The sequence below is a fragment of the Bombus pascuorum genome, chromosome 11, assembly GCF_905332965.1.
Source record: "Bombus pascuorum chromosome 11, iyBomPasc1.1, whole genome shotgun sequence".
Lineage (NCBI taxonomy): Eukaryota > Metazoa > Arthropoda > Insecta > Hymenoptera > Apidae > Bombus > Bombus pascuorum.
Genome location: NC_083498.1, coordinates 7,930,765 through 7,958,638, shown reverse-complemented (window position 1 = coordinate 7,958,638; position 27,874 = coordinate 7,930,765). Strand labels below are relative to the sequence as shown.

The 27,874-nt window shown below is 33.1% G+C and overlaps 3 protein-coding genes across 6 annotated transcripts; 2 read left to right on the top strand and 1 right to left on the bottom strand.

Annotated features, from left to right (window-relative positions):
* The first annotated feature begins 169 nt into the window (after nucleotides 1-169).
* Nucleotides 170-11,033, top strand: LOC132912274 (zinc finger protein 665-like). 3 transcript variants are annotated; one of them, XM_060969611.1, is made up of 9 exons: nucleotides 170-888; nucleotides 1,078-1,165; nucleotides 1,371-1,481; nucleotides 1,721-2,351; nucleotides 2,540-2,632; nucleotides 2,877-2,963; nucleotides 3,973-4,131; nucleotides 4,238-4,541; nucleotides 4,622-11,033. In XM_060969611.1, coding segments are annotated over exons 1-9 (1,785 nt in total). In that variant the 5' UTR covers nucleotides 170-886; the 3' UTR covers nucleotides 4,932-11,033. The 3 variants fall into 3 exon arrangements, with proteins under 3 accessions (XP_060825594.1, XP_060825595.1, XP_060825596.1); XM_060969612.1 differs by lacking the exon at nucleotides 2,877-2,963 and having other exon boundaries at nucleotides 175-888; XM_060969613.1 differs by lacking the exon at nucleotides 170-888 and having other exon boundaries at nucleotides 1,078-1,219.
* A 1,197-nt stretch (nucleotides 11,034-12,230) lies between these two features.
* LOC132912269 (pickpocket protein 28-like) lies at nucleotides 12,231-20,019 on the bottom strand. Of its 2 annotated transcripts, XM_060969596.1 has the most exons (14): nucleotides 19,905-20,019; nucleotides 18,568-18,629; nucleotides 17,704-17,980; nucleotides 17,229-17,341; nucleotides 17,035-17,151; nucleotides 16,526-16,729; nucleotides 16,198-16,315; nucleotides 15,704-15,852; nucleotides 15,278-15,479; nucleotides 14,261-14,531; nucleotides 13,934-14,054; nucleotides 13,748-13,873; nucleotides 13,520-13,611; nucleotides 12,231-12,614 (listed from the first exon to the last, which is right to left on the bottom strand). In XM_060969596.1, exons 3-14 carry the CDS (start codon nucleotides 17,977-17,979, stop codon nucleotides 12,427-12,429), a joined length of 1,977 nt encoding a protein of 658 aa, XP_060825579.1. In that variant the 5' UTR covers nucleotide 17,980; nucleotides 18,568-18,629; nucleotides 19,905-20,019; the 3' UTR covers nucleotides 12,231-12,426. The 2 variants fall into 2 exon arrangements, with proteins under 2 accessions (XP_060825579.1, XP_060825580.1); XM_060969597.1 differs by lacking the exons at nucleotides 18,568-18,629; nucleotides 19,905-20,019 and having other exon boundaries at nucleotides 17,704-18,044.
* Nucleotides 15,300-27,840, top strand: LOC132912331 (inner centromere protein A-like). The gene is made up of 11 exons (XM_060969741.1): nucleotides 15,300-15,396; nucleotides 21,164-21,288; nucleotides 21,352-21,491; nucleotides 21,662-21,791; nucleotides 21,962-22,099; nucleotides 22,249-22,425; nucleotides 22,509-23,789; nucleotides 23,861-24,009; nucleotides 24,311-24,651; nucleotides 24,746-25,012; nucleotides 25,152-27,840. Exons 1-11 carry the CDS (start codon nucleotides 15,384-15,386, stop codon nucleotides 26,528-26,530), a joined length of 4,140 nt encoding a protein of 1,379 aa, XP_060825724.1. The 5' UTR covers nucleotides 15,300-15,383; the 3' UTR covers nucleotides 26,531-27,840.
* Nucleotides 27,841-27,874: the final 34 nt, after the last annotated feature.

Here is a 27,874-nt window from a genome sequence, read left to right as displayed (position 1 = left end):
CGAGAATATTTCTCTAAATCTCATGAAAAAAAGTGTAATGTTAATAGGAAGAGATAAATGATGATTTCTAAGACTGTCACGTAGAGAACGTAGAGACCAATGAGAAGCGAGGACAGTAGGTCATGGACCAATGAAATCGCTTGGTGTAACGGCTATTAGCGTCTGTGGAGCGTCACCGGGAGCTGACCTTGGCGGCGCTTGGCTGAGGCTGCATTCACGGAAGGCGCCCGAAAACGCTTCGGAAAAAGGCATCGGGGGCAGCGCGCGTTCGTGTCGCCCATTGTTATCCTCGTCGCGTGTAATGGCTACCGTAGAGTTTGTTGACGGTGCTCGGTCTGCTTGTTCGCGCATCGGCCTATCCTGAGCCACGGTACGCGGCGACGTGGCCCAACCTGACGGGAATAAAATCAAAGAGAGCTTTAACATTGAGGTACCGCCAATTTTATGCAACCGAGAAACCCGCGCTTCGTATACCAGTCGCCGCAACCGCCACCGCGCTTGGACGACATGATCTGCGCGGGTCAACGCTGCTCATTGACAAGCGTGTAACTCAAAACTGATTTCGCGGCATCCACAACAGGCGAAATCTCACCGGCGTTGTGTCCAGTGTTAATTTTAACGGGATCTAACGTATTGAAAAGGTGTATCAAAGCACTAAATCGATCGCCATTGATTTTTCCGTCGCGACCACGGCCCTACCGACACGAGGAATTTGTTTCTCGGATGTTGTATAGGACGAAACATATAAATTAGTTATTAAGATATCACGATCATCAGGAATAGTAGTGACCAGCTGCGCGGCATTCCGCGCCGCAGTCATGGCAACTAGAAGATCATCCGTTTGGCACCCAGACATGTAACCCGCGGCGCCCGTGTAGACTATCACATGTGAGTATCGTATGTCGCGGTTATACTTTGAGCCCTTGTTTCTTACCTTTATTCTATCACTCTTTTCTTTTCATATTTATCTATGAAAGTTATCCCTAACTACTTTGGTGTGGTTCCGTTACATATCTAGATGTATCACATACAGCTCCTGTTTTGTTTCCATTTAATGAATGCGTACTGATTGTGCAGGGTCAAAGGCAACACATCAATGGCCCTAGAATCAAATGGCAGCAACGTGGTGTGGTTGAACACAACCCGTCCTGATCAAATACAACAGGTATGCAGCTTGTATACCAGCACGACGTAAAAAAGGAACGAGTTTTCTCCATTGGTATTTATTAGCTTCTCATTGATGCTTAATACGCATAACGTATACCAATGTGTGTAGCACGTTGATTTAAACAAAGCCATATAGAATGTCATTGTTTTTTGTGGATGTAGTACAAGACTCGTAATATCTAACAATAATTACCACTTAACAGAGCCAACCAATCGAACAGCCAGTGAAGTGTTCCATGTTTACTCAAACCGAGCAAACCAATAGTTTTACTCAGACGGAGCAGAGTAATTCGAGCTACGGCGATCAGAGACAGGTTACTAATTTTGAAACTATAAACAGAGATAGGTTTTTACATTTCATTTAAAAAGGAACAGTGAATAAGTAGATCATATTCTTAAATATGTATAATATCTTTCATTAAATAAGTTTCTATATTCTACTTCCTTTTTACATAGATCTGTTATATAAATTTTTAATCAATAATGTATTCACCTGTCTCTGTATTTATTATATTAAATATAAGAAATTGTTATTTACAATATTAATTTACAGCAACAAGCAGCTATGTTTGACCCACAACAAATACAGCAGCAGCAAGCTGCTCAAGGTCAACAATCGCAACAGCAACAATCTCAGCAGATGTATGTTACAACGGATAAGAAAGAGGATAAATCCCAGCAGCAATCTGCAACTGCAGACTTCCCTTTCTATTACAATGTCAACATGCTCCAAAAGGTTCAAACAAATGCAGTGAGCACAATCGGTGCGATCACAACAGATGACAAGGGTTGTTATCGTTTTGATGTGCAACCTGTCGGTTATAACACATTATTGAATCAGATGAGTATTGCGGCTGCTACCAATGCGACCTTCAAATGTGATATTTGTGGTTTGGTCTTTGGGCATATGAGTTTGCTGAATCATCATAAACGGATTCATAATACAACACCTAGTAATCTTCAGCAACAACCACAGCAAGTTGTTGTACAAACACCTACAACAGTTACTGTTGCAACTACACCAGAAAGACCATATACCTGTGATGTGTGTGGAGCTTGTTTTGCATTACCAGGAGAATTGAAAAGCCATAAGACAAATATGCACCAGAAACCAAAGGTGCAGATTTGTGAAGATTGTGGCAGTGAAGACCCTTGTGAACATCATCCTACTAAAATTAAAAAGAGTATGTTCATCATTCATTATTTACCATAAAAATATTTTCCATTGTAACATATAACAACATATAAATTGTTGATATAAATGTTATTTTACTTTAACTTTTACAGAAACTTCAAATAATTACTTTGATTTATAGTATATTTTAATATTCTTTATCTAATAAATACTTTAGATGTATTTTTGTTTTTATAGCTATCAAACCCGGTCATCATCCTGTGAAACGAAGGGGTGTCACCAGTGTTACTAAGTGTCATAAATGTAATGGCACAGGAATAATTTTTATTGGTAAGTAAAAATTACCATTGCCATGCTTCATGCAGAATAGAAGAAAAATGTTTGCTATGAAAAATTACATATATTATATTATATTAATATATATAATGTTAATATATGTATATATATATAATATTAACACGTATAAAAATTAATATCTTAAAAAAAACATTTTTCTTACTAAACCATAATCATCTTTCCTGTACTACTATCATTTCATTACTATCATGATCGTACATCGGGTGGTGTATGGTAGGTAAACACGACGAAAAACTAGATTCTGGAATCAGTTCCCTCGCCAAGTGTGGCGGCTGCAAGGCAACAGGCCGCATCATCATAGGAAGTAAGTCGGAGAAATTAAAGCCAAAAAAATAAGGGATTTATATTTCATAGCATATTTTAGAACCGTCTATTAATAATTGGATAATATCATTTAAATTTTTCTATCAATTATAAAAGTTTTAAAAGTCATTATACCTTCTTATACTTTACTTGAAGAAAAATAAATAAATACCGTTATATCACCGTTTCGTAAAAATAATATTTAGAATCATTTCGTCGTTATTTGTTTTGCTTCTTTCTCGAATTTATGGCAAAAAAATAAATGTTTAATGCTGCAAAAATTTAGTACCATAAGCTTCTTTCATTATTTATAGTACCTACCATATTTTATTTGCATGGATTTGTTGTAGATAGACAAAAGTCTTCAGCACTGCTGGTTTTTCCCAATATTAAAAATTTTGAATTTTGGTTGCATCAATTCTGTTTTCTTTTTGGTAGCATTGTCGATATTTACATTTAAGAATCATTGCACGGAATAAAATCTCCCCTAAGGGACAGTTTTATAAATTTGATTCACTAAACTTTAGCATTGTTAATATGGAAAAGTTATTTTAGATTTCAGTTCATATAGTTCATTCTTTCTTTATTTCAAGACATAGGCAATAAGGAACTTATTTTAATACTCTGAATATAACTAATCATTCTATACATACATATAATGATCCAACAATCATCAGATTTAAAACATCTGATCATACCTCATTTCTTATTTTCTGCACTAACTTCCATAACCCGCATGTTCAAATTTCTACATAATATTGTTACATTTTGTCCAAAGCATTAGTTTTGCATCATAAAATGATTTATTGGTGCTATAACGTAGAATTTCTCTTTTCTATATTGAAATCCCCTTTTGGATATATCAACAAAGAGTATATTTTTCAAAGAACCATACACAATCCAGTGTCTCTAATTCTTCAAAGCATTTACTCAATCATCTCGAAGCATATCTTTTTGTAGAACTGGCCCTTCGAGGAAAACTAAGAAATCGGATGTTCTTTTATTTACAGGCGGTAAACAGAACAGTCAAAATCAGGCAGAGAAGCCGTTTCATTGCAACGTATGTGATGGAACATTCTCCAGATATTCGTCACTTTGGTCCCATAAGAGACTTCATTCTGGAGACAAACCTTTCAAGTGCGATGTTTGTGGCTTAGCTTTTGCAAAAGGTGAATAAAATAGAATCACGCAAATTATGGTAACTTGTTCTAAAAGATCATAATGTACACTGTCAACTTATTTTTACATTCACGCTATTTATTTTTACATTTATAGCTGCTTATTTAAAAAATCATGGACGAGTGCATACTGGTGAAAAACCGTTTAAATGTAGTGTTTGTGGTATGCAGTTTTCGCAAAGTCCTCATTTAAAGAATCATGAGAGAATTCATTCTGGTGAACGTCCTTATCAGTGTGAAGTGTGTGAAAAAACATTCGCCAGACATTCGACCCTTTGGAATCACAGAAGAATTCATACCGGTGAAAAACCTTATAGATGTAATATATGTGGTTCGGCCTTTAATCAAGCTACACATCTGAAAAATCACGCGAAGGTTCATACTGGTGAAAAGCCCCATAGGTAATATGTAGCATGTACTTTTAATACTTCGTTATTTCATTTTCAATTTAAACATCTAATCAATATCGTTCTTTCTACAGATGTGATATATGTGAAATCGGATTTTCCGATCGCTTCGCATTAAAGCGTCATCGTGCAATTCATGAAAAGTACGGTCAAACTGCCCGAAGTCAGAATGCGAATAATCCAAGTAACGCACAGCAAGCGAACGCGAGTAATCAACAGCAACAGCAGCAGCAGCAGCAGCAGCAGCCTCAACAAGCACAACAAGGTCAACAGGTTGTCGTAGTGAATGCCACGACTCCTGTTACTGTAAGTCAAGGTCAAGGGCAAGCGGTAATGCTCGAAGAAGTCTACAAGTGTCAGGTGACCTTCCCAGAGCCTAAATGATTCAGCTAGAGAATACCTTTCAGGAGCTGGTAAAGGGGTTAATCTTTTAACCTTTTTAAACAAACAAACAAAAAGTAATTAACATTGAAAATGCAACGTACATGTGAACGTATGCAAAAAAAATGTAAGAGGAGACATGGATAACATTGATGAGGAGACAGGTTTCCAGAGTGACTGGTAGCACGTTTTATGTGAAGATTCTGTGGGAGGATTATTTGGTGACAGTCGGGTATATCTTAAATAAATACGCATGGAAAGGGGATACGATTAAAAAAAAAAAAAAGAAAGACTCAGCGATAGTTTACGCGAGTGAGTAATTTTCATAGGATGTGACTCGGAAGAGTACGGCTCGTAAAAAATCGAAACACTCTCCCGACCACCGGTAGTAACAAAGGCGAATTTTTTGTGAATGAATCAGGAGCGATATTAAAAGAAAAAATGAAGTAAAGAAGAAATATTAATAAATCTACTTTATATTTTCTCACTTGAGATAGACGCATTCTTCAGGAACATTAACATCGGATTAAATAACATCATTAGAATCGTTTCTAACGATATTGTAGTTACTTCCATTGGTTTGTGAATGCCAGATTGCAAATTAATTTTTGTTTCTTTTTTTTCTTATATATTCGTGGATCATATTCGTCACTCTGAACAAAGTTTAATAAAAAAATGATTATAGTGAATGTAATTACATATATATACAGGTTCCGTGACTCGTTGAACGATAAAAAACACATGTGATAGCTTCAAGTGGTTCTTGGCTAAGCAGGAAGTGACAGTAATCTGATCACTCTAATACTATGCATGCTATGCATTTTATTAGCGTCGTAGCTAAATGTTTCAGAAACGGATCTAAAAAATGCAAATGTCAAGTTAATATAAGTTTGTAGCGAAACGACAGATTTATTTTAAATGCCCGAACCTCGGCCCTTGTTTATTATGGTTTAAGTGAAAAAATGAAAATGATGAATATTGATTTATGCATATTATATGGTAATCTTATTTGTTCTTACAAATTGAAATCAAGAATTAACTTAAGCAAAAAAAAAAGAATAAAATAAAGAAAAAATAGGAATGTTAAAATTAAAATATGATAAAGAAAACATGTAAATCGTCATCAAAAAGGGAAGCTATTGTCATCTTTGCATACGTCTTTATGTTATGAAACTGAAGTCGTGGTACGGAACGATATCGCGATTTGAGCGAGCCCTCTTCCGTCCAGTCATTCGGGATCACAAGAAAAAACTAATTATTGCGTTATTGCAATGACAACGACCACGATTTAACAAAATAAAAAAAGAGGATTATGATGACGACAAAGATAACGCGTCACGCGAAGAGGATTTCTATCTCACACGGAGCTGCAATAAATAATAGTGAATATCGACGGGCAGACTAATCTGTTTTATAATTTTAAGACCGTGGACTATAATGGATATCAGTTACTAAAATAGTTGCTAGTTTGTAACAGCAAAATAGTTGGCTAGATTATCTATACAATATATACATAATTAATTTTTATATCCCCATTTGTTAAGAACGATGGCCAAACACCATCGCTGCGAACTCTTAAAATAGCGGTGAATCAGAAATCGGTTCGATTGTAACTTTTAAAAAAAGGCATCAACGGTTTTACACCTACTAACTAGTTGGTAACTTTTGGTAACGGCAATGATCAGGATGCCACATACGCCATTTTGAGGCAAAGAAACACACTGTTCCTCGGACATCTATATCAACTCTATATTTTTTCCGCCATATAAAATTTTCTTTTTTGATATCTCTTAATTGTTTCGAATAACATTTGTATTATCCCCCTATTTCGTCTTTGTTGGGAATAATTAATGAAATTAAATATTTTTTTTCTCTCTTTTTTCTTAACTACACTAAACAAATTACCGCTAATAAGAACCATTAACAATGAAACTTAATTTTTCAATAGCTATATCAACTTGATATTCAAACTGTTTTTGTACGAAAACGAAACGAATAAAGTAAATAATTATTGTAATAAATGAATTCTAAAACGTATACGGCGAACATACGACTATATGGCTCGGTGATGTCCCAAGAATTGTTTTTTTTTTTATACAGTATATAAACTGATTATTGAGGTATTAACGGAGAAATGCTATCAAAACGAAATAGGTGATCGCAGAGTGATCTACTGTCTGCAATCAAATCGTTGATCAGTAATGGAGAATTTTTGCAAAGAAAATCTGGGATTGGGGATTACTTTGTTTTTATCGCTATAACTTGTAAAATAAAGATAATACTATTATGTTTAATTTACTTTTAATGTGGTCATAATACCTGCTACAGTATTTTCAATTAGATTAGAAAAACTTTTCTCTTCAATGTTTCCTGAATTTTCCGTTCATCTGATGCTTTTTGATTATATTATATATATTTTTTTTTTTCTTTTTTTAATCACACAATCCTTTACAAGTTTCAACGCTTTCCACAAAACTACGTTTTCGTTTCTATTTTCCTAAGACTGAGTGGTACACAGTTTAGTTTTCTTAATGGTATGCTTCACCTTAGCTTGCCAGTGCAATGATTTCTTAAATTATTGTTTAAATTAATTATGTAAAACTATGTAATTGTAGTTCTCCGAATAGTAATCGTCGATATTCTTGAATTTTCTATTGTTCCTTTAATTGAAACTCAGCCACTTTAGTCGAGGATAGTAAAAACTTGTAAATGATCACCCAAGTTAGAGTGTTTGAAATAAACGACATTTCCTCTGTTATTTCTTTGTATGACAGTGATCTACAGTTCCCGAGGAAAAACAGAGTTTGTAAATATATGTATTAATAATTATACGATGTCCCCAGGTCGAAGAGGAGGGCTCTAATCGTAGCGTTTTACAAAACGACTCACTTTCGTTCGATTAAGCGAGTGAAAGTATGAAAAAAATTAGAAGAAAGATACGCGATTCTTAATTTGTCGAATTCCAAGGCGAGAGCTTGAAATTGTAATGTCTTAGATGCGATTTGATGGGAAAAACTGCTCAAAATAATTACGGAGTCAAATGTTAGAAGGATTGTGGTAAAGTATTCAATTTTCTAAAATTTCCAATTGGAAAGATTCAATTTCACAATTAAAATTTGTAATTTCCTTTTTTTTTTTCGATTATTTCTACGTTTCAATTGATTTTTTCAGAATCTGATTCACATGAGCGACTACCATAATTATTTTGAGCAGTTCCGAATTGTTGATTATAGATTAACAAGATTTTTGTATCAAAAGATTATCGGGCCCTTTTGTTCGAACGAACTAACGCACTTTTATAATATTGTACCTACGTTAAATAGAAGACCTATCACCGAGAAAGGTTTATAAGGATTGTAAGTAACTAGGAAAATAAGTAATTTTAGGGTTCGCGTCGTAGAAATTATCGAAGGAGATACGGGACTGTTCATAAAGCAACCCCATAAATCATTATATTCAATAAATTGCTAATCAGTGCCATTTATGAATAAATATTTCTGTTTTCCTTTTCTGTTTCTTTTTTCAAATTGGCCATTTTAAGCACTGACGTACCCCTTCTTCGCTCCCTTGCAAAATCTGGTAATTTTTTTATCAGCCTCCTTAGATAATATTCTGCGTACGAAATGAAAATTCGGAGCTTCCATTTTAATCAAAACGCCTGGAAGCGTCTTCCTGAGCCTCGCGAGAATATATTCTGACCTATGTTCGGTTGTACATAAGCTCACGAATTCAAATCTCAAATGAACTTAAAGGGAAGAAAGGAATGAAATTACTTTGTTCTATATTGCGTTCGAAACGTATCGATCAATTTACCTAATCATGGAATCCTTTGATCATTTGAGGAATTAAGGGTCGAGGTTTCAGGGCCATCATGTAACCCGGCAATTTATTTGTAATCGCATTGAGAAGGATTATCGAAGCGCCAGAAAATGTACGATTTTTTTTCGACGATAAGAATCATCGAAGACGATCAGTGTCCTTAAAACGTTCGACCCTTTTGCGACCGCGTTGATTTCGAAGGACTGACGGCTTAATAAATTTGCGCATGCCATTCACTCAATGATTAATTCTTATCTGGATTTTAAAGAACGAAAACAAAGAAAGGCTCTTAACGTAACAGTATTTTATAATATAAACGGTAACACACTGACGTCAATGTCCAGATAAGGATTAAGCAGGCATATCGAGGTGAATATACGTAAAAACAAAACTTTGTATAAGTATATATTGTATAAGTCTTGTAACGTGTACAGATTTTTCATCCGTGTTCGAAGGAAAGACGAAGGGTTTTTGTACAAAACTATCCTCGTTAAAACACTGCAGACACACGCAAAGGGAAAATGGATTTTTGCGATTCTCTTCCTTTTTTCCAGTTCGCGTTCTTTTTATTTTTCTCTCTCCTTTTGATAACAATATTCGTCGTCTAGCCAAAAGAGAAAGAACAAGCGGAAAGGAAGGTAGAAACTAGAAAAATAAACGGAAGTGGAGAAAACATTACGAGTACACGGTATACGGTACTGACTATACCGCAATTAACGTAGAAACATATTCGTAAATATTTAAAATGGAGAAAAATTCGTGGAAGAGAGAAGGATGGAAATCATGAATGAAGCCTAGGTATAGCGTGCAATTTTATGGAATTTCTTAATTTAAAAAAATAAATAAATAAGAAAGAAAAAGAAGAGGAAGGATAAACGGAATGAAAAACAAGGAAATATGCAGTCCTATCGCGATATAGATTAATTTTTACATGACACCATGTTGTATGGGCAATAATGCTGATCATACGAATTTTTGATAATAAAACACGTTCCTATTAAATTATCTGTTCATTGTCGTATTGTTAAGTCTTGTGAAGCGGGGCGTTTGGAAGAAAAGAAAAAGAAGAAAGAAAAAAGTAGACAATGTTCTGAGGATAATAGACTATGGGGTAGAAGAAGATGCAAGGGAAGAGTTGAAAATGGCCTCTTTGTAAGATAATAAGGAGACATCCTACTTTGAAGAGAAAAAAAACCTAATAATAAATAATAATACAAGAAACAAGAAAATAAAATGGGAGGATAGGAGAAAAAATAAAATAAAGAAGTCTTGTAATTTTCTATCATGACGACAAGAAAATTAGAGAAAAAAAAAAGGAACATTGGTAAACGCGAATCTAACGACGTGAGACTGTATATTTAACGTAATAATTTATTTTCAGGGTATCTATCGAGATATTTTTTCATTTGCCATTGTAAAAAAATTTTTGAAAATCTATGCACTTTCTAATAAGCTAAACTATAGTAGGAATGTAAAGTTATATATAAAATTGTAAGATGACGATAATGATAGTGATGATATGATTATCATAATGATGATTAAGAGAGATGAATTATTATTTTCGTCTTTTTCACGGGGGACCTCGATGATTTTTAGCTGATATTTTCATCGTCGAATTCGTAAGAATACTGGGAACACTTTGTTCCATGAATATTGTAAATGACGAACGAATGATCTCGGTATTTTTATCATCTGCCACATGATAATGCCGGAAACAGAGGATTGTAGTTAAAGAAGAACAAAAAATTTTACTTTTATCATGTAACACGTTATAGATGAAGCGAATTGTATTCCGCGATGCGCTTTTTAAAATTAAGTTTCAATCTTTCGTTTTCCTTTGGCTTCGACTTCCGCGCGAGCTTTTCTTTTCAAGTCTGTCTCATATTGTGAGAAAAAGGAATTTAAATATTTTTTAATTCGAACAATGTTGAGAGAAAAAAAAGAGAATCATTTATAAAATGAAGCTAAACAATAAACGATAAAAATAATATGCGGTGAGTGAAGCCACTCCGAAGAAACTTATAAAATGCGTATGTACAAAATAACCAGATGCATACGCTCGAACACCGTTTTGTATGAAAAAGAACAGTCGTAAAGGAAAAAAAGATTGTCACTTTAGATTAGTCTGCTGTCAATATAACTAGAATTATAATTTTGAATGTAATATGTATCATACTGATTATTGCCTAGATAAGAAAACCGTACCGATTAAAAAGTTAGCGCACGATTATATCAGACTTTAGGTATAATAATAAATGATGTCCACGGGACATTTTCATTTTTGAAGATACGTCAATTTTATTCAGTAGATATGCGTGTGCAAGACCAGTACGCCCGAGCTACGATACTTTAGACAGTTGATTGTTTTCATTCAACCAAGATAACTTTTATATATTTTTGATACCGAAAACCTTATTTTTATTCGTCAACTTTTACAAAATATTCACATATTTTTCAAATTACAATTTCATACATATATATTTTTAATATCGAATTTCGATAGATTTTATAATAAATGTCTATGTTTACCAATAATTAACTTCAGTATAATCGACAATTCAATAAAAATAAATGAAAAATTTGAAAGATAGAGAAATTCAAGTTTGAAAATTTGCGCGTATCGCGGTGCACTTGCGTAGAGACAGTTCGTGATTTTAGAACGACGTGACTCTAGCCTGCGACATCGCACGACGAGTGAATTTAGTTACACCCGTACTGTAGTCCAATAAAAATGGCGTCGTGAAGAATATCGTATTGTGTTTAGTGATTGAACATCTGAGATTTTGTGTAGTGCGGTGATTTTTCAGTTACTATAGTATTTTGTCATCACTTTAACATATTCCTGAGGATGTTACCCGATTACGGTTAAAATTTCATTGAGAATTCCACACCAGAAGGTAAGTCATTTAACAAGGTGCATGTCTTTCGAAATAACATTGCTATGTTTTGTCAAAGCGATAATAACTTATTTAGAAAAATGATAATTAATTTTATATTATTATAAATAAATAAAAATCTGATATTTTTAGCTTATTGTGTGTTCTTGTTGTTATGTTGCAATGACAGGTTGTAATTGTTTCTAACACAGTATGGTAGTTACCGTATGCGGCATATACATAATTTAATATCGAATAGAATATGCAAAGATATATATGAAATTATTCTTTAATTGAATAATAGTAAAGTAAAGATTTAATACATACAATTCAATTAAATAGTATATACAAAATACAATTACCTGTTTTAAACATAGTAAGAGTAATGATTGTTTACTTTATTTCAATAACATAAAACTAGAAATTATAATTACCAATTACCGATACCGCTTTGAACCAATCCAAATTATAAATTTGTATTAGAGAAAGATAAGAGATTTTATATTCTATCTAGTCCATTCTGCAAACTATTTAATGTAATTTATTAAAAATCAAAGAAGTATGGAACAATAGAAAAGTTGAATAATGAATAACAAACGGAACTGTGTACACTAGTTGAGAAGCACATTATATTCTCAAATATATTTCTTCACAGTACATTCAAAAACTCATAAATTACATAATATCGCACATTTTTGTAGATCAAACATCTGTTTACATGCAATTTATATACTAACGATTAACGACAATAAAACTTTTGTCAAAAATTAGTAAGTTTCTTAAAGAAAGTAAGAATAGATAGATCATTGTACAAATGGATAAACGAGGTTAGTATTAGAGTCGAATGGTTGCACGTGAAGAGTATTATCACGAGAAGCATGTCTCTTTTTATATATGCGGCACCAGAATCGCAATGTCGCGAAATACATGATTTCCACCAAAGAGAGGAAACTAAAGCCCATGAAGAGACCCAACAAGCCACCAGTATTAGCTGTATGCAAACAATTATGTAATTAGGATCCTTGGACTTTACAAAACTTTTTATAATTGCGAATCGTATGCTTTTGTTCGAATTTTAACAATTCTAATGTTTCGCTAATCTTACGGTACCTTATGACTTCATTAGGGTTCTAAACAACTGAAGAACGTCTTATATATATGTGTGTGTACCATTGTTGTTCAAACGCAATTTTTAAATGCTTAATAGAGTTGTAAATTAAAAATTTGTTTCAATTGCAATTAATATTTACGTTAATTGTAGTTGATAAAATTTAGAAATATTAGATTTTTATATTATTTCATTTTTGTTATCTTTCGTGTTTGATTTTTTAACTAATTCATATTACTCAATTAAAACTTCCGATTGGTAACGCTTTACTACATTATTATATTTTAGTGTTACCATGTGTTTAAACCCTAATGAAAGTAAAATATATATTATGTAAAAAATTGTTCTCATAAAGTCATCCCAAGCCCTGTCACATATTGTTATAAAAGACAGAATGGAACAAACAAGGAGAGAATAGTTAAAAGCCAAAAATTTGTGACCAAAGGTGTCAGTAAATTTATGTTCCTTTGTTGTTTTTATAGGAAAATACACTATACGTTTGTAATGTAAAAAGATGTGTTGATGATTTAATTTATCTTCTTTGATAAGTACGTTTATATACTGTTAAATTACTACTATCATAGAAAATAAATCAGATCGATTTTAGAGCTGAACCCAAGGTATCTATATGAATCAAGGAAGGATTAGATAGAAACATGCGGAAATAGATAGTACTGGAAAACCATTTATCGTCTAGACCCAAAATCAACATTTTGGTCGCCATTTTAATAAAAAAGTTTCGTTAATATGAATCATATATTACGTAACAAAGATTAAGGTCTACTTACATAGAAATTCTGTGAAACCAAACAACTCGTTCTTCATATACTTAGTGAATTGAGAATCGACGAAGAACAGGTGGACCACCGCCATGTTGGTACTAATAAAGAAAAATCGTTCCAATTATTATGACTAATCATTAGTATAAAAAATTATTACTGTTTACTATATTAATGTGTATTATAAATAAATATTAAATAATAATTTTCTTAAGTTAAAGGAACAAATAAAATTACGAGAAGTATTCTTTGCTTTTCTTCACGTAGCTGTCAGGAACAATGAAAGAGGACACCAGTTTGCTCTGTGAGATTTCGACGTTGTAACCGATCTCGAAGCATCCGGGGTAGCAGTTGCAACTTGGCCTGTAAAAAATATGATTTTAATTCTTGTTTTGTCGGAATCTTCTGGTGACAGAAGCTTACGTTTCAGAGACGTTTAAGGCTATCCCAATATCATCGTCGTAAAGTTTAACTTCCATTGCTCTGCGAGCTTTCATCGCACATGTATCGTCTTTCTTCTCACAGATTAACGTATTAGAAGATTCTAGAAACAAATGGTGAATCTATTTTAGAATTAACTTTTATGTTTTAGCTTTTGATATTGAAGAGAGGACATATATACTCATACATAAAAGGTATTCATGTTACTTCACAATAAGATAAACATAATTATTCAATTCAATTTTACCAAAAGATCATACTTAAAAGATCATTTAAAAATTACTAAAAGGAATTTATCTCAAAAATTACTGGGCATATAATACTGGACGCAGTGACAGATCTTCTGCGTGAAATTCGCCTCGCATTCGAGGATACAGTTCCTCTGTGTGTAGGTTCTGTAGTAACGTAGCTTTCTCTCCGAGGTAAAGAAGCACTTCCTCTTCTTTAGAGGAACAGAGATTATCGACTTGCTGGCGGTCGATAATCGAGGCGTTATGATCACTCTAGTCTCCTCGCCCGGAGTCACAGTGAACGCAAATTCGGCGATCTTTGGTGTCTCCACCGGGTTATGCAGCAGCATCTGTGAAAACATATTCTGATTCTATCGCTAAATATCGTATATCCTTTCATTTGCAATGTTATGTATATTTCAATCCTGCTCACATTTTAACAAACAGAAAAGATTTCTAACGTTGTAAAAAGATGTTTCAACAGTAGGTATAATAAGAATTTGTTCATATTTCGTTGAAACTCAGGCTATTTTTCAATTTAGGTCGGAAGTGTTAAGGTTATTCGGTGTATGTGGAATTAAAGAAATGCGTGGGTAAATTGTAAGGTATTGAAAGTATATATATTGTGAATAATAAAGTACAAAATGTGAAATGCAATGTAAGCCGATCCAGATCCGCACGCTAGCAACGTTACCCTGAGACTAAAACAACTACCGAAACCAACGTCGCACGTGTAGCACTTATGGTCTGTCATCGACGCATCCTTTTGTCTACGCGCTATCGATGAGCGTTTGAGAAACCGAAGACCAGATGTAGAGTTTTCTCAGAAGTGACGATCACTTCAACAGGAAGTAATCGAAAGAATGCAACAGCATAAAATTAATACCCAAATGGTTCATAATTTTTTGCTTCTCTTATGTTCTTTACGATATTTTTATTAGATTCAATGTATATTATAATGTAAATATTGGCAGTAGAATTTGTTACATTAATTATGGCATGATTTTAGATTGTAACGGTGGTTAGATGAACGATTAATGTATAGTAGTAGTTTGTAATACTATCCAGATCAATTTCATGATCTGAGATAAAATACCTTGAAACCAACACTAGCAGTGGATGAACAGTAATATTCATCGACGTCCACATCAAGAACCAGAGTCAGACCATAATATTGTCCAGCACCGTACGGTCTCCATGGAATGGAATCTGGAGGTACGTTTTCATCATATCCGGTTTCGGGATTCCAATCGATGCTGTTGAATGGGAACGTCATGTTGATGTCGGACCAATCTCGTCTGCAAGCAAAATTCAATTTATCGAATATGGAAGATTATTTCGAGCACCATCAAATTAATATTAAATTAATATAACAGAAGAATTCTCAGGAATGTAGAAATTATTGAAGATTACGAAAGACTTGGTCAAACATTGAATGTTCGAAAATCTAAAAATGAAAGTATCAAAAGCAAAGAAAAATTTTGATTTCGAATGTAAACTGTTATATCTGGAATTTACTTACGGGTTATAAAACAGGTACTTTCTGTCGACAGAATTGAAATTACAACACATCCCTTCATCCGTCATGGTGGGATTAAATATCTTCTCGCAATCAGTAACATTCCCGTGCCATTTACACAAATGCAGCATGTCTGTGCAAGATTGCGACACCTATTGAAGAATAATTAATGATGTACAGACTTACTTATAAATATTTAAATGAATATTTCAGTGCTTTTACTATAGTCGACATTTACAGATTATTTTCAGTACTTTGAATTAATTATAATCATTCCTGTGTTCCTGTAGAACTTTTTATTTACATCTTCAATTGCGCGAGAAGTAAGGTAATAATATATAATATAATAGGTATAATTTGTAAGATGAGATTGAAAATACTCTTTATCTTGGAACATCATAAGACAAGTAGACTGAAGAGATATATGAATAAGATCTAACACTGTTATCATGACAATCTCATAAACCATATGTGCAATTCCATTGTGTGTTACATACGTTGATCATAAAACGCAAGACGTTATCCCAAGTTATCGTGCTCTCGTTGAAACTACGAGGCGACATACTTTCAAGACGACACATATCCTCCAATAACAGCTTCTTTCGTATATCGTTCCTGTTGTTGAATGATCCGTTGTAATAAATGTTTAACTTAGCTTTTGATAATATTTTAACAAAATATAAAATGAAGATTGAATTGCTTAACTCTTAATTAAGACATAAACAGTATTAAATAAAATATATTATAAATATGCAATTCCTGTAATATTTTGTTATTAAAAGAAATTTGTTGGTAGGTCTTTTTATTAGTTGCTTGAGAACTCACCCAGCGTTTATACGAGCTGCCTCGCTTTTTTTTACGTTGTTCATGTTACAAATGGTAACTGAGGGGAACGGCAACTGGTCCAGGGACACCGATTCTGGACTGAGAGCAATGATAATAGGTGTCGAAACCCACTTTCGATATAGGAACCAAATATAATAAGCGGCTGTTAGGACCGCTAGTGTAAAGGAAATTACCCAGAATATTCTGTGAAGGAGGTATTAGATTTTTAGTTGTTGCAGTGTAACAGATACTTGTATCTTAATATTCGAAGATAGGTATTTACAAAAAATAATACAAAATTATATTAAACATTATGTTCAAAAGTCAATACAGATAATAAATGTTTATGAACAAATTTTCATTTAAGACAAAAATTAAGATGTAGAATTGTATTAGCATTAAAAGTCAAGTCGAAGTCAAAAGAAAATGTAAACTTTTCTCAGATAACATTTATTATTCTGAGCCCAAAAATTTGTTCGTGTATTAAATGAAATCATAATATTAATTACCTCTCGACAATTGACAAATTCGAATCTCCGATATAACGCAGGCCATGAAGAGTACTATTCGTACAATATTGCTTCATAATGTTCGTAATCCTTATGCATCGTTGATTGTCACTTTTACTAAATTCACAAACATATTTAAATATTTATTTCCATCTCTGGTATATTATCACGTCTAGTATATGATCTATTATTACCTTATACTCTTGTCGTCGTCATTGTCATAATGCATTAGAGGACTTTCTTTCTTGATGAGCGCGTTCTTGCTGTGCCTAGACCTTAACGTCGTATCCTTCGTCCGGTACATAATCTTGTGAAGATTAATTCGCATGAAAAAGAAATTTGTAAAAATTTTCATTCCAAATAGAAAGCAATATATACTACTACATGTAGAACCTTTTCCAATAAGGGATCAAATTTTTCAATTTTAGTGCTTGCAGTCTTATCTACAAGCACTCTTTGATTAGAATTACAAACAACAATTACATAAAGACATAAAGAAGGACATAAGATTTGAACAAACTTCTAACTAATTCCATCTTTTGTTCACAAATAATATGAGTTGGCGTTTAAATGCATGGAACGAATCTCTTAGCAAGAAGTTCAATTATACATGTAACTACATAGTAATTAAAGTACCGTTCAAATGCATGGAGCTTTTAATTCTATTACCTTGAACGAGGCTGGTCGAACTTTGAAAATATCTGCTGTGGCGTATCCTTCTAATTTAAGAGGATGTTTGTACGGGTCCTGTAGATGTACAGTGTTGATGGAATAAGGTATATTAGGATCGTGATTCTTCAAATATTTCAGCGTGGCCCTGTCAGTGGTCCTGTAAACGGTTTCGATCGGTTCTGCCTTATTCTCGTCCTCTGGTTTCGAATAATCCCGATAGTACAGCTTTACCGGCATTGCATTGATATCCTGAATTGCCCGATTGCTATCCATACTGCATCATTATCACAAAAAATTCACATTCTCAACGATTTTATAATCGACTTTTGACTATAGATATCATTTCCTCAAACTTTAGTCTGATTTCTTCCTTTAAATACTATTTTTGACATCTTCTACGATGATTTGAAATTGTTTTAAAAAAAGGTACAGCAGGGTATTACTCTATTTTAATATCTTAGTAAACGTGTTTGCAATAAAGAGTGCAGGATCTTTTTTAAGAAAACATCTTTTTATCAAAAATTCTTATGTAAAAGTCGTATTTTTAATTTAAACAGGAATAATGTATCGTTTATAAAATAATTCTTTGCAAGAGGAGTTATAATAGCCGAGTAAAATTTTTCTATACGAAAAGATGTCAACTGTTGAAACTTCAGACGTCGTAAAGCCAACCGATAAAAACGCGGAATTTTTTATGAAAAGATGTAGTACTTCGTACGTTTAAAACAAGTTTCTTTCGAAATGAAACTCCGTACAAAATAATAATATTGTTTCTATATTACTACCGTATTAATTTACAAAAACTCATTCTATATAAGCAGTCGTATCGATCCCTTAAAAAAACAAGCCACAGTGACTTACCCTGTTCTTTATTTCATAAAAACTCCATAATCCTTCACATTTCACTCTCTGAACAGCATCGTCTAAAGAAATATCAATAAAATACAAAAATCTCTCGATATATATATACTATCTATCACAGGAAAAATTAATCGAGAATTTAACTATTTATGTGAACGACAAAAATGAAATTTCCACTTTCCTAGATTTGCGAAAAATGATTATAATATCTACAGAATGATTTAATAAGCGCCTACAATCGCCAAAAATAGGATATTAAAAGCGTAATAACTAACTAGAGATATGCTAAAAGAATAATTTCGCTATGGAGAGCTTTACGTCTTGTCGAGTGATGTTTTCTCGCGCAATTAGACCGACTGAAAAGTGTGTTAGCTTGGCGAAGGATGGTATACAGTGTATTTTCACCGGTCCTTCCAACTATCGATGAAGGATGTCTGTCAACCGACTGGGGGTGGGCACCGACATGGACATCCTTTTAACTCGCTTGGACAGGATCCTCACGTGCCAATGGTTGTCTGTTGTCTTTAGTGTATGCCAACGCGATGACACAGATAATTTTAAATGACTATTTTATCGTACTCTAAAGGAGATCTATTTCGTATAGTTCGGTTGAAAAATGATGGAAAATTTGGTTCGCGGAAGTGCCGCTTCTATGCGTTTCTTTTTCCTTTTCTTTTTCTTCTTTTATATATATTGAATGTATACTATTATTATCGTTGTTATTGTTGCTGTTATTGCTATTATATATATTATGTAGCTTTTATAATATTTGTTTGAATGCAATTGTAAACTGGATAAATTGATAAACTCATTAGCTACTATGATTTCCATTTGGAGTTTACAAAATGTAAAAATACAAGCATAGTATTTTGAAACATTCTAGCGAAGAATCTTTTATCTGAGAAACATATTTTGGTTAAAAATTAATAGATTAATTTAGAATTCTTGGATACAGGGGAACGTTGGAATGTCTTTGATATTTAAAGAACCATGGTTTTAAACCTCTATAATCAAAATTGTGTTCACTAATGAAGGAAAGCTTGTACATGATTAATTGTCTTCCTTTCTTCTGAAACTTTCATTTGAAGTTTACTTTACTTTACTTTTATTTAAAGTAATGAACCAATGTAAAATTGTTAATTATAACATTTAACATAAAACATATAATACCAGAATAATTATTTGTTAAAGTAACAATAACTCCATTTATTTTTGTCAAACATAAGAAGCTAGACTCTATTCCATACTAAACACCATATTCTAGACGTTTCTCGAGACGAGGAAGTCTTACACAATGATGGAAACCAGACACAAGGCCATTCGAAGAACGTACTTACACGTTATACGAATACTGAGTATATCGAGCAACGAAGATGATCTTGATGAGGCGCGATTTTTCAATGAGATAGGAAAGGGAAGTCGTGCCAGTGTTCCTTTCACCAACTGTTGAGACCAAAGTATAATTGTAGAAAGAACGTCGTCTGATCAATATTAAACAACTATATACATGATCACATATTTGTATAACTTATGGTTTTCAGATATAATAGTGAAAGAAGCGATAAAAAGAAATTATTGTATGTACGTACTACGAAATGTACTTTATTTATTATTAATAATTACTGCGTATCTTGTAGAGATCTATTAAGAATTTATTCTATTAGAATTTATTCTATTTAAATTCCATGGATGTCTACTAAAAATCACAAATATTCTGTAATATATCTTAGCGTAAAATAAAATTAAAATAGAATAGCCTGCGACTGAATTATTTAATGAAATTTTAATATCTCAAGTCAAGTGGTTTTTCATGCATTTACATGGATGCAATGTAAACGAATAATATATTCATATTTAGAGACAATTTTTTCATCTTGTCTTGCATACATATAATTACGATAATCGTATCTTATAGTAATCACTCAGCTGCATAGTTGAAAGATGTATACAACAATTATCTACACGGTGGAAGGTTCTGTTGTTGATTGCGAAGTGCAAATGTTTGCAGAACTAGCGTAGTACGCGATTAAGCAACATTTATTCGCGTTATCGGGCAAATATTACCTTCGACATTCAAACGCGAAAACGAGCAGCATGAAATTTTTATGAAACGTATGAAACAGACCTAATCTAAAGGATATGTAACTTTAACGTTGAGGGGGATGAGCTTGCACTTGTGTGTGAAATTATTTACATTGACACTCGTTGGTCGATAGTAGGTCATCGTTGTTTACTTTGTGTTAAAAAACGTTGCAAGAGATGACAGTGATTGCAAAACGGCGGCAGTTTTTTAAATTACATACGATTCTATCTAATTAATGGTACATTTGCAATAATATCACATTATACACACTAGTAGGTTTGAATAAATAATATTATATAATTCCTAAGTAAAAGTAAGAACTAGGTCACTTTGCAATTAGCGCAGGAATCTTAATTATTTTTTGACGTATGATTGGAAGGTTTACGATTTCTTCTTTTCTTAATGATTGGAATACTTGAAAATAATTTTAATTGCAGAGGGAAATAGATTTGTTGAATTAGTTAATTGTATTTCGAAAAGTTAGATTCAAGCATGTTTTTTTCTTCATTTAAGTTACAGAAATGACGAAAAAAAATAGGAAACGGAAATTGGAGGAGGAGGAGCAATCGATGATCGACTGGGAACGGGAAAACATTCTTACAGAAGAAATAAAAAATGAGATGGAATTCATGTGGGAGGTACATATTTCTGTTACTTATTCCATTCATAAATCCTCTTTTGTAACGTTTAACTGTTTACAGATTCCACAAATATTCCATTTTCTTCATCTGGCAAAAGAAGCTCTGAACATACCTCATTTGTCCATGTATGAGATGGAACGAATGCTTTTGATACCACGAGCTTCCAGACAATTGGCAAATATCATGACGTCGTTGTTAAGGTAAAGTAGAATTTAGAATCGCAAAAGAAGGATTGAAACATTTTAGATTTTCTTCCAATATTATTCTATATAAAAATGAATTGAGTAGAGCAAATGAAATATTAAATATTCCAAATATTTTTGTAAGCTTATCAACTCTTTTCTGAAATTAATAATACTTTTGGTTTTAGTTCCCCCATGTCCAAAGCAAAGTTGAGGAAAATACCACCAATGCCGTACGAATTTTGGACAAACATTCTTGCATACAAGATGAAGAGCTGGTTCAAATTTTACGAAGCTAAACATCAGAATGCGGTAAAGGTGAGAGTTTGTGATTTTTGTGCTTGATAATGATAATGTTGCTTCAATGTCGTCACTTATTACAAAGCATTGCATCGCGTGTACAACTATCATTATCTGTTTAAATAAATTAATTTTATACATGGACATTTTGTATTACAGTGATTAAAAATGTGATGAAAGATTTTTAGATTCTAGAAACTATTGGTGTGGAACCTGAGTTTTGGAATGTTTTCCCCGATGCTCCTCTGTTAAATGGCAAGGATTTCGAGGAGTTGACCTTCAGACAGAAAGTTTGGCTTCTGAAAACAGTCTGTGATACAGTCATGGTATGAAAAAAATACAACAAAAAGAAAAAAAAATTAAAAAGAAGCGTCCCATGCATGATAAAAATCAAACTTTAAGGATTAGAAGTTTAGAAATTCATTTAATTTAATTAATAAATTCTTTAGTTGTTGCTACAAAATATAATTTTTAGCATACTAGAAAATCTGTGCAAGAGGAAATAGCTAAGCAACCATGGGAAAACCAATTTGAAACCGTTCTAGGCACCGATCGTTACGGGGCAAGATACATTTACTTTCCACAGTTTCTTAAAAGTGATCTGAGAATTTACAGACATTGTCTTGATAACAACATTTTATCAACAGTAAAGGTATCTAATCACTGACAACTTTTAGTTCATTTTATTTCTTCATTGTATCATTTATGTTCTTACTAGTACTATTTCTATTTCAGCCGATTAAGCCGAAAATAAAGACGCAGTTAGAGAATAAAACATTGGTTTCAAAGGATTTAATGAAAAGGAAAACGAAACATAGGAAAAAAAAATCACGATGGAGTAATGGATTACCACCAAAAGCAAAGAGAAGGCCAAATAAAAGTGATGATAAACATCTGAACGATTTCAAGTGCAGTAGCGACAGTGCAATAGGCTCATTGACAAACGAGGACACGAATTTTAGTAGTACAAGCACCTGTAGTAATAACAATAATAGCAGTAGTAATAATAATAATAATATTAACTTAAATACTATCAACGTCGAAAGGTCGGAAAGTTTGTCGAAATGTTCAGAAGTAAGCACTATGTCCGATAAAACATGTGAAAGTACAAAGTCGAGTGGTTACGACACAAATAATTCTGTTCAGGATATTCCTGGTAAGAAATCATCTCAAAAAATGTTTAAAGGATTTTCTGACAGTAGTAATAACATTAAGAGTAATATAGAAATAATCAATGGGATTTTGAGCGATTTAAAATCCGAAACTATCGAGGAAAAAGTCGCAGAAAATAACGATATATCTTTGACACACGTTTCGAAAGATAAATTGAAGATAAATCTAACAAAGCAATCATATTTAGATGCGATGGATGTACATATAAACAAAGGTGATTCTGTCGATAGAACTATTGATAATTTGTCTAGTACCTCAAAAACAGATGATGAAAAACTGAATGAAATTATCAGTGCAGAAAATTTGAAATTGAACGATAAAAATCCAGACAACATGCATGGTGTTAGAGATACACATCAAATATCTATCACGTCGAAATCCGACGATGAAAAATTAAATGAAACGAGGACTCACGTTCGAAAGCAACAAAATGATACTAGCTTATCTGAGGACAAAGTGGAAAATAGGACTCTCAAACGAAATGGAAGGCTCGCTAAAGAACAGAAATCGAATAATGAGCAGTCAAACCAAATAATTAAAAATGAAACAACATCTTCCGATGATAAAGATCTTTCTTTGAGCGAATTAAGAAGTATGTTACAAAAAGAAGCGATGGAGGATGATTTTTCTTTTGACGAGAATAGTGAGATTAAATACAATCTTAGGAAATTAAATCACCTAAAAACGGAAGAATGGAAACAGGAAACGGAGGATTTTTATACGATGCTTTCGGAGCTTAGTGTCTCAAAATTTCAACTTGTGGCTGACAGTGTTAATTCACTAAGAGACCTTATTTCTACCTTTTCACCAAATGGTAGTCTAAGTGCTGATACTGATGGTGAAGTACGTAATGTCTTTATTTTATCTAAAATTATTTTCTTTTAGCCCTTTTTTTAATTTATGTATTTCCTCAGGCCGAACTTATATCTCCATGTGAAGTAAAATTGGTAAAAAGAATGACAGAGTTGCTATCTTCTTTAGAGGAAATGGAACCGACTTTGCGAGAATCGATGAAAAGAGCTAGAGGAAAGCTCCAAAAGGAATGGACTAATTTTAAGGAAGGGTATATATATTTCATTTATATTAAAGCATACAATATCATCCACACTATCAGATCTCATCAAATTTCATCTGGGAGTAACAATAATAATTTTGAAAGATTGAACAAAACATGTATATCTGATAATTTGTTTGCATAATTTTTTGCACTTAATACTCCCAGATCAAAAGTTCATCCTGCCTGAAACCTCTTAAACTTGCTACAATCTATGTATGATCTGTAAAGTGGAACTCATCCACCTTCTTTCAGTAACGTTGCTTTCATTATTGAGTATGTATGACAGATAAGTTGCTGTATGTTGTAGCAGTGCGGAGGATCAGGACTCATCTGGGGAGGGACTTGGCTCTAATTGGTGGGTTCTTGGATCGCAGGGCTGTCAATTGTCAATTTCCGGAGACACAACGTTACAAACGTTACCGCAGTCTACCATATCCCCAACTGGTTCCCAAAACGCCCCGAACAAGATCAAAGAGGTATCTGTTAGTTACACAGAACACAATAAAAACATCAAACAAGAATGCACAGAATCTCAAGATGGAAGTTTACAAAACGAGACGCAAAGAGAACAATCCAAAAGAGACGAAGGCAACAGTTGCAAGAACGCAGGAATTGAAGAAGAGACAAAAGAAAATTCAAGCGAAGAAGGTATAAATAAAAAGCAGTGAAATGACAATAAAATGTTTTAATTTTAACAAAATCATTAATATTAATAAAAAATTTCATTTTATTATGAAACTAGAACAACAAACGCGAAGAGTGTTACGAGCTCGGGGCATTTCCTCATATACAGAACAACTTTATTCAGACGATGAGATCGAAGAGAACGAGTTGGAAGAATGGACCGACGTTGAGGCCGTGTACGCGGCTCCCAGCACACAGGCAGGTCCATCCACTTCACACCTTACTCCGAAAGTCAAATACCTTGACGATCGGACAAACGAGGAGGAGGACTCAGACCAAGATTGGATTTTACCAAGCTCTCGCAAAAGGAAAAATAAACGTCCATGTGAGTATAACAACGTGAAATTATTATAATCAACACTTCAGTAACTTTACCAATTTTTTAAAAGTATTATAGAGCATTATTATATATTATATATTATATATTATCATAAGAAATAATCAATGCAAATTATAATTTATAGCTGCCAATAGAAGATTAAAGTCTTTCCAACACAAGTTACAAAGCATTAAAATTAATGCTCTCCAAGACGCGGCAGAATCAAAAGTAACCTCTTCCACCAAACTCAACAGTGAAAGGGAACTTCCTAGAATCAGAGAAATCCAAATATGCAAACCAAAGAAACTGATCAACACAGAATCCCCTAACAACAACAATACAGCAGAGAAACAAGAGGCTGTAGTTGAAAGTAAAGCTAAAGAAACAGTGCCTTCTACAGAAATAACTTGCAAAGTAGAAAATATCGCAAGCGTGCATTCGGAGTTGGACATCAAAGATGAAGGCCCGATCTATGATTCTACACCGAATCAGTTCGATAGCTGTTACACGGTTAATTCTAATTATGTGATGCTCAAAACTGAACCGAATCCGATGAATTATTATGTGATGCAATCAAATTCTGCAACTGTCGTTCCACAAAGTGCAATCGTGCAATCTGGTCAAATGGTCTCAAGTATCATACCACCGATTCAACAAGGTTATTACGTACAAGGGGGGCAAAATTACATTATCCAAAATTCACAAACCAATTTCGTACCTTCACAACCATTCCAACCTCAAGGATCACAAATGATAGCTTCACAACAATTTGTCAACCATCCTGGTTATGTACCTTACATGGTAACGACTACTCAACCCCCAACTGGATATATAACTACCGGTCAACAAATTCTTTCGCAAGAAATGCCTCAAAATCCTCCATTTTCAATTCAATCTAATCCTACTCCAGTAACTAGACCTTTGCAAAACAGATATTCGGTTCCAAGACAGAGCTATCCACATCCTAATGGACCTGTTATAAAAAGTAGTGTGTCCATAAGAGGAAATACACCGCGACACAATAATTCCAGGATCATGAAAAACGTTCAACAGCAACGCACCCCTGTTAGGATGCAGAAACCGAAGAAACCAACCACATCTTTGGAAAACACCGGTCAGAAGACTACTTCTTTGATCGTTCTCAGCGACAGCGATGATGAGATTGAAATGATAATTACCGAGAAGACCGGTCCTGAGACTGAAGCAGAAAAAGCAAAGAGTACATCTAGGAAAAACATCGCGCAGACTAAGCAAAAGTCAACACTCACGTCAAACGAGACGGAGGTACCAACGAAAGGTGTAATTCCTCCACAGATAATACAACGCATGAATCAAGGAGGGATCTCTATAACACCAGTCAAACCCACACCACCAGTTCAAAATACCAATACACAGTTGGTAGTTGTTGTAAACGAAACTGGAAGCCATTATGCCTTAGCATTGCCGAACGGAAGCAAGCTGATTCTGACTCCTGAACAGGTTGCACAGATTCGAGCTTCGAACGGTGGGAAGCTGATCTTGTAAGACATTATTTTAATTCTAACTTCAAAATCTTTTATAGAATGAATAGAGTATATTTGTGATCTCTGGTTCACGTATATATCTTCGAAATTGATGTTCCTACAACAAAGATCTGTATAATAATATCTGGAGCATTCTGGAGCATTTTATACCAATTTGTACGCGAATATCAAAAACTGCTATACACTATTTTATGATAATGAAACCATCTGTATTTGAAGTGTTACTTTGACTATTATTGAATGAGTTTATTCCTGAATCATTTCACTCTGTGCTTATGAAGATCTTAAGGAAGACATATGGAATTTTATGCATTTATCTATTCAAATGAAAAAGAAGAAAGGTCTTGACACATTAGACATGCATATATGAATACACTAAACATATTCTAAATATTGTATCTTTTCGAATATTTCTCTTTCCACATTGTAACGTTAGAATGATATTCGAGACCTGTGATGTCTACAACAATTTTTATATATTTTTGTTACGTCATGTTGAAACAATATTTGTATTATATAAATAGATCGAAAATGTTAACAAAACATTAATTTTTTCGGGTTTAAATCGAGCAAAACGTTTAAGCGTAATTAATAATATACGCGTTTAGAATATTTCGTTTCTAAATTATATTTATAAATTGTTAATTTTTGCCATGACTCGGATTTAAACCAAACATTGAAATGATTCATTTGAAGACTATGGTGAAACGTTATTGTTCACAGGATGAACAGCAAGGAAGATTATTTTATATACTGTTCAACTTCGAATGATATCATAAATACGTATTATTACTACATAACATGTATTTTTTAGGTCACTAATATAATATGTAAATAATATTCTACATGAATAAAATAATTATTAAGACATCACTCGCACGTAACCTGAATTATAAAAAACTTTGATCAATCATTACATATTCTATAAATTTTAATATCTAAAATTTTTGTAATAAAGCTTATATTAAAAACCAGTAATATATAAAACTTACGAAGTTAAAGATTTAGTAAGTACTGTACAAATCACTACAAATATGTACAATTCATTTGCAGTAAATAAATAATTGAAATAATTACATTATTTAAACTAACAAAGGAATAAATGCAAATAAGTTGTATGAAGTATATTTAATTTTCATTTCTAATTATGTCTCAAAATATATTTATTAATAACTAATTTACCTATAGTTCTTGAAACTATTGTGAAATATAATCACAGGGCATTGTAATGCTCTTCTGTATTATTTATTACCCAATGCATAAATCGTTGATGTTGCTTCATGTATAAATCAGAAATTCATTGCACCAGAACAGTATAATTTTTTTGTTCTTACCTAGAATGATG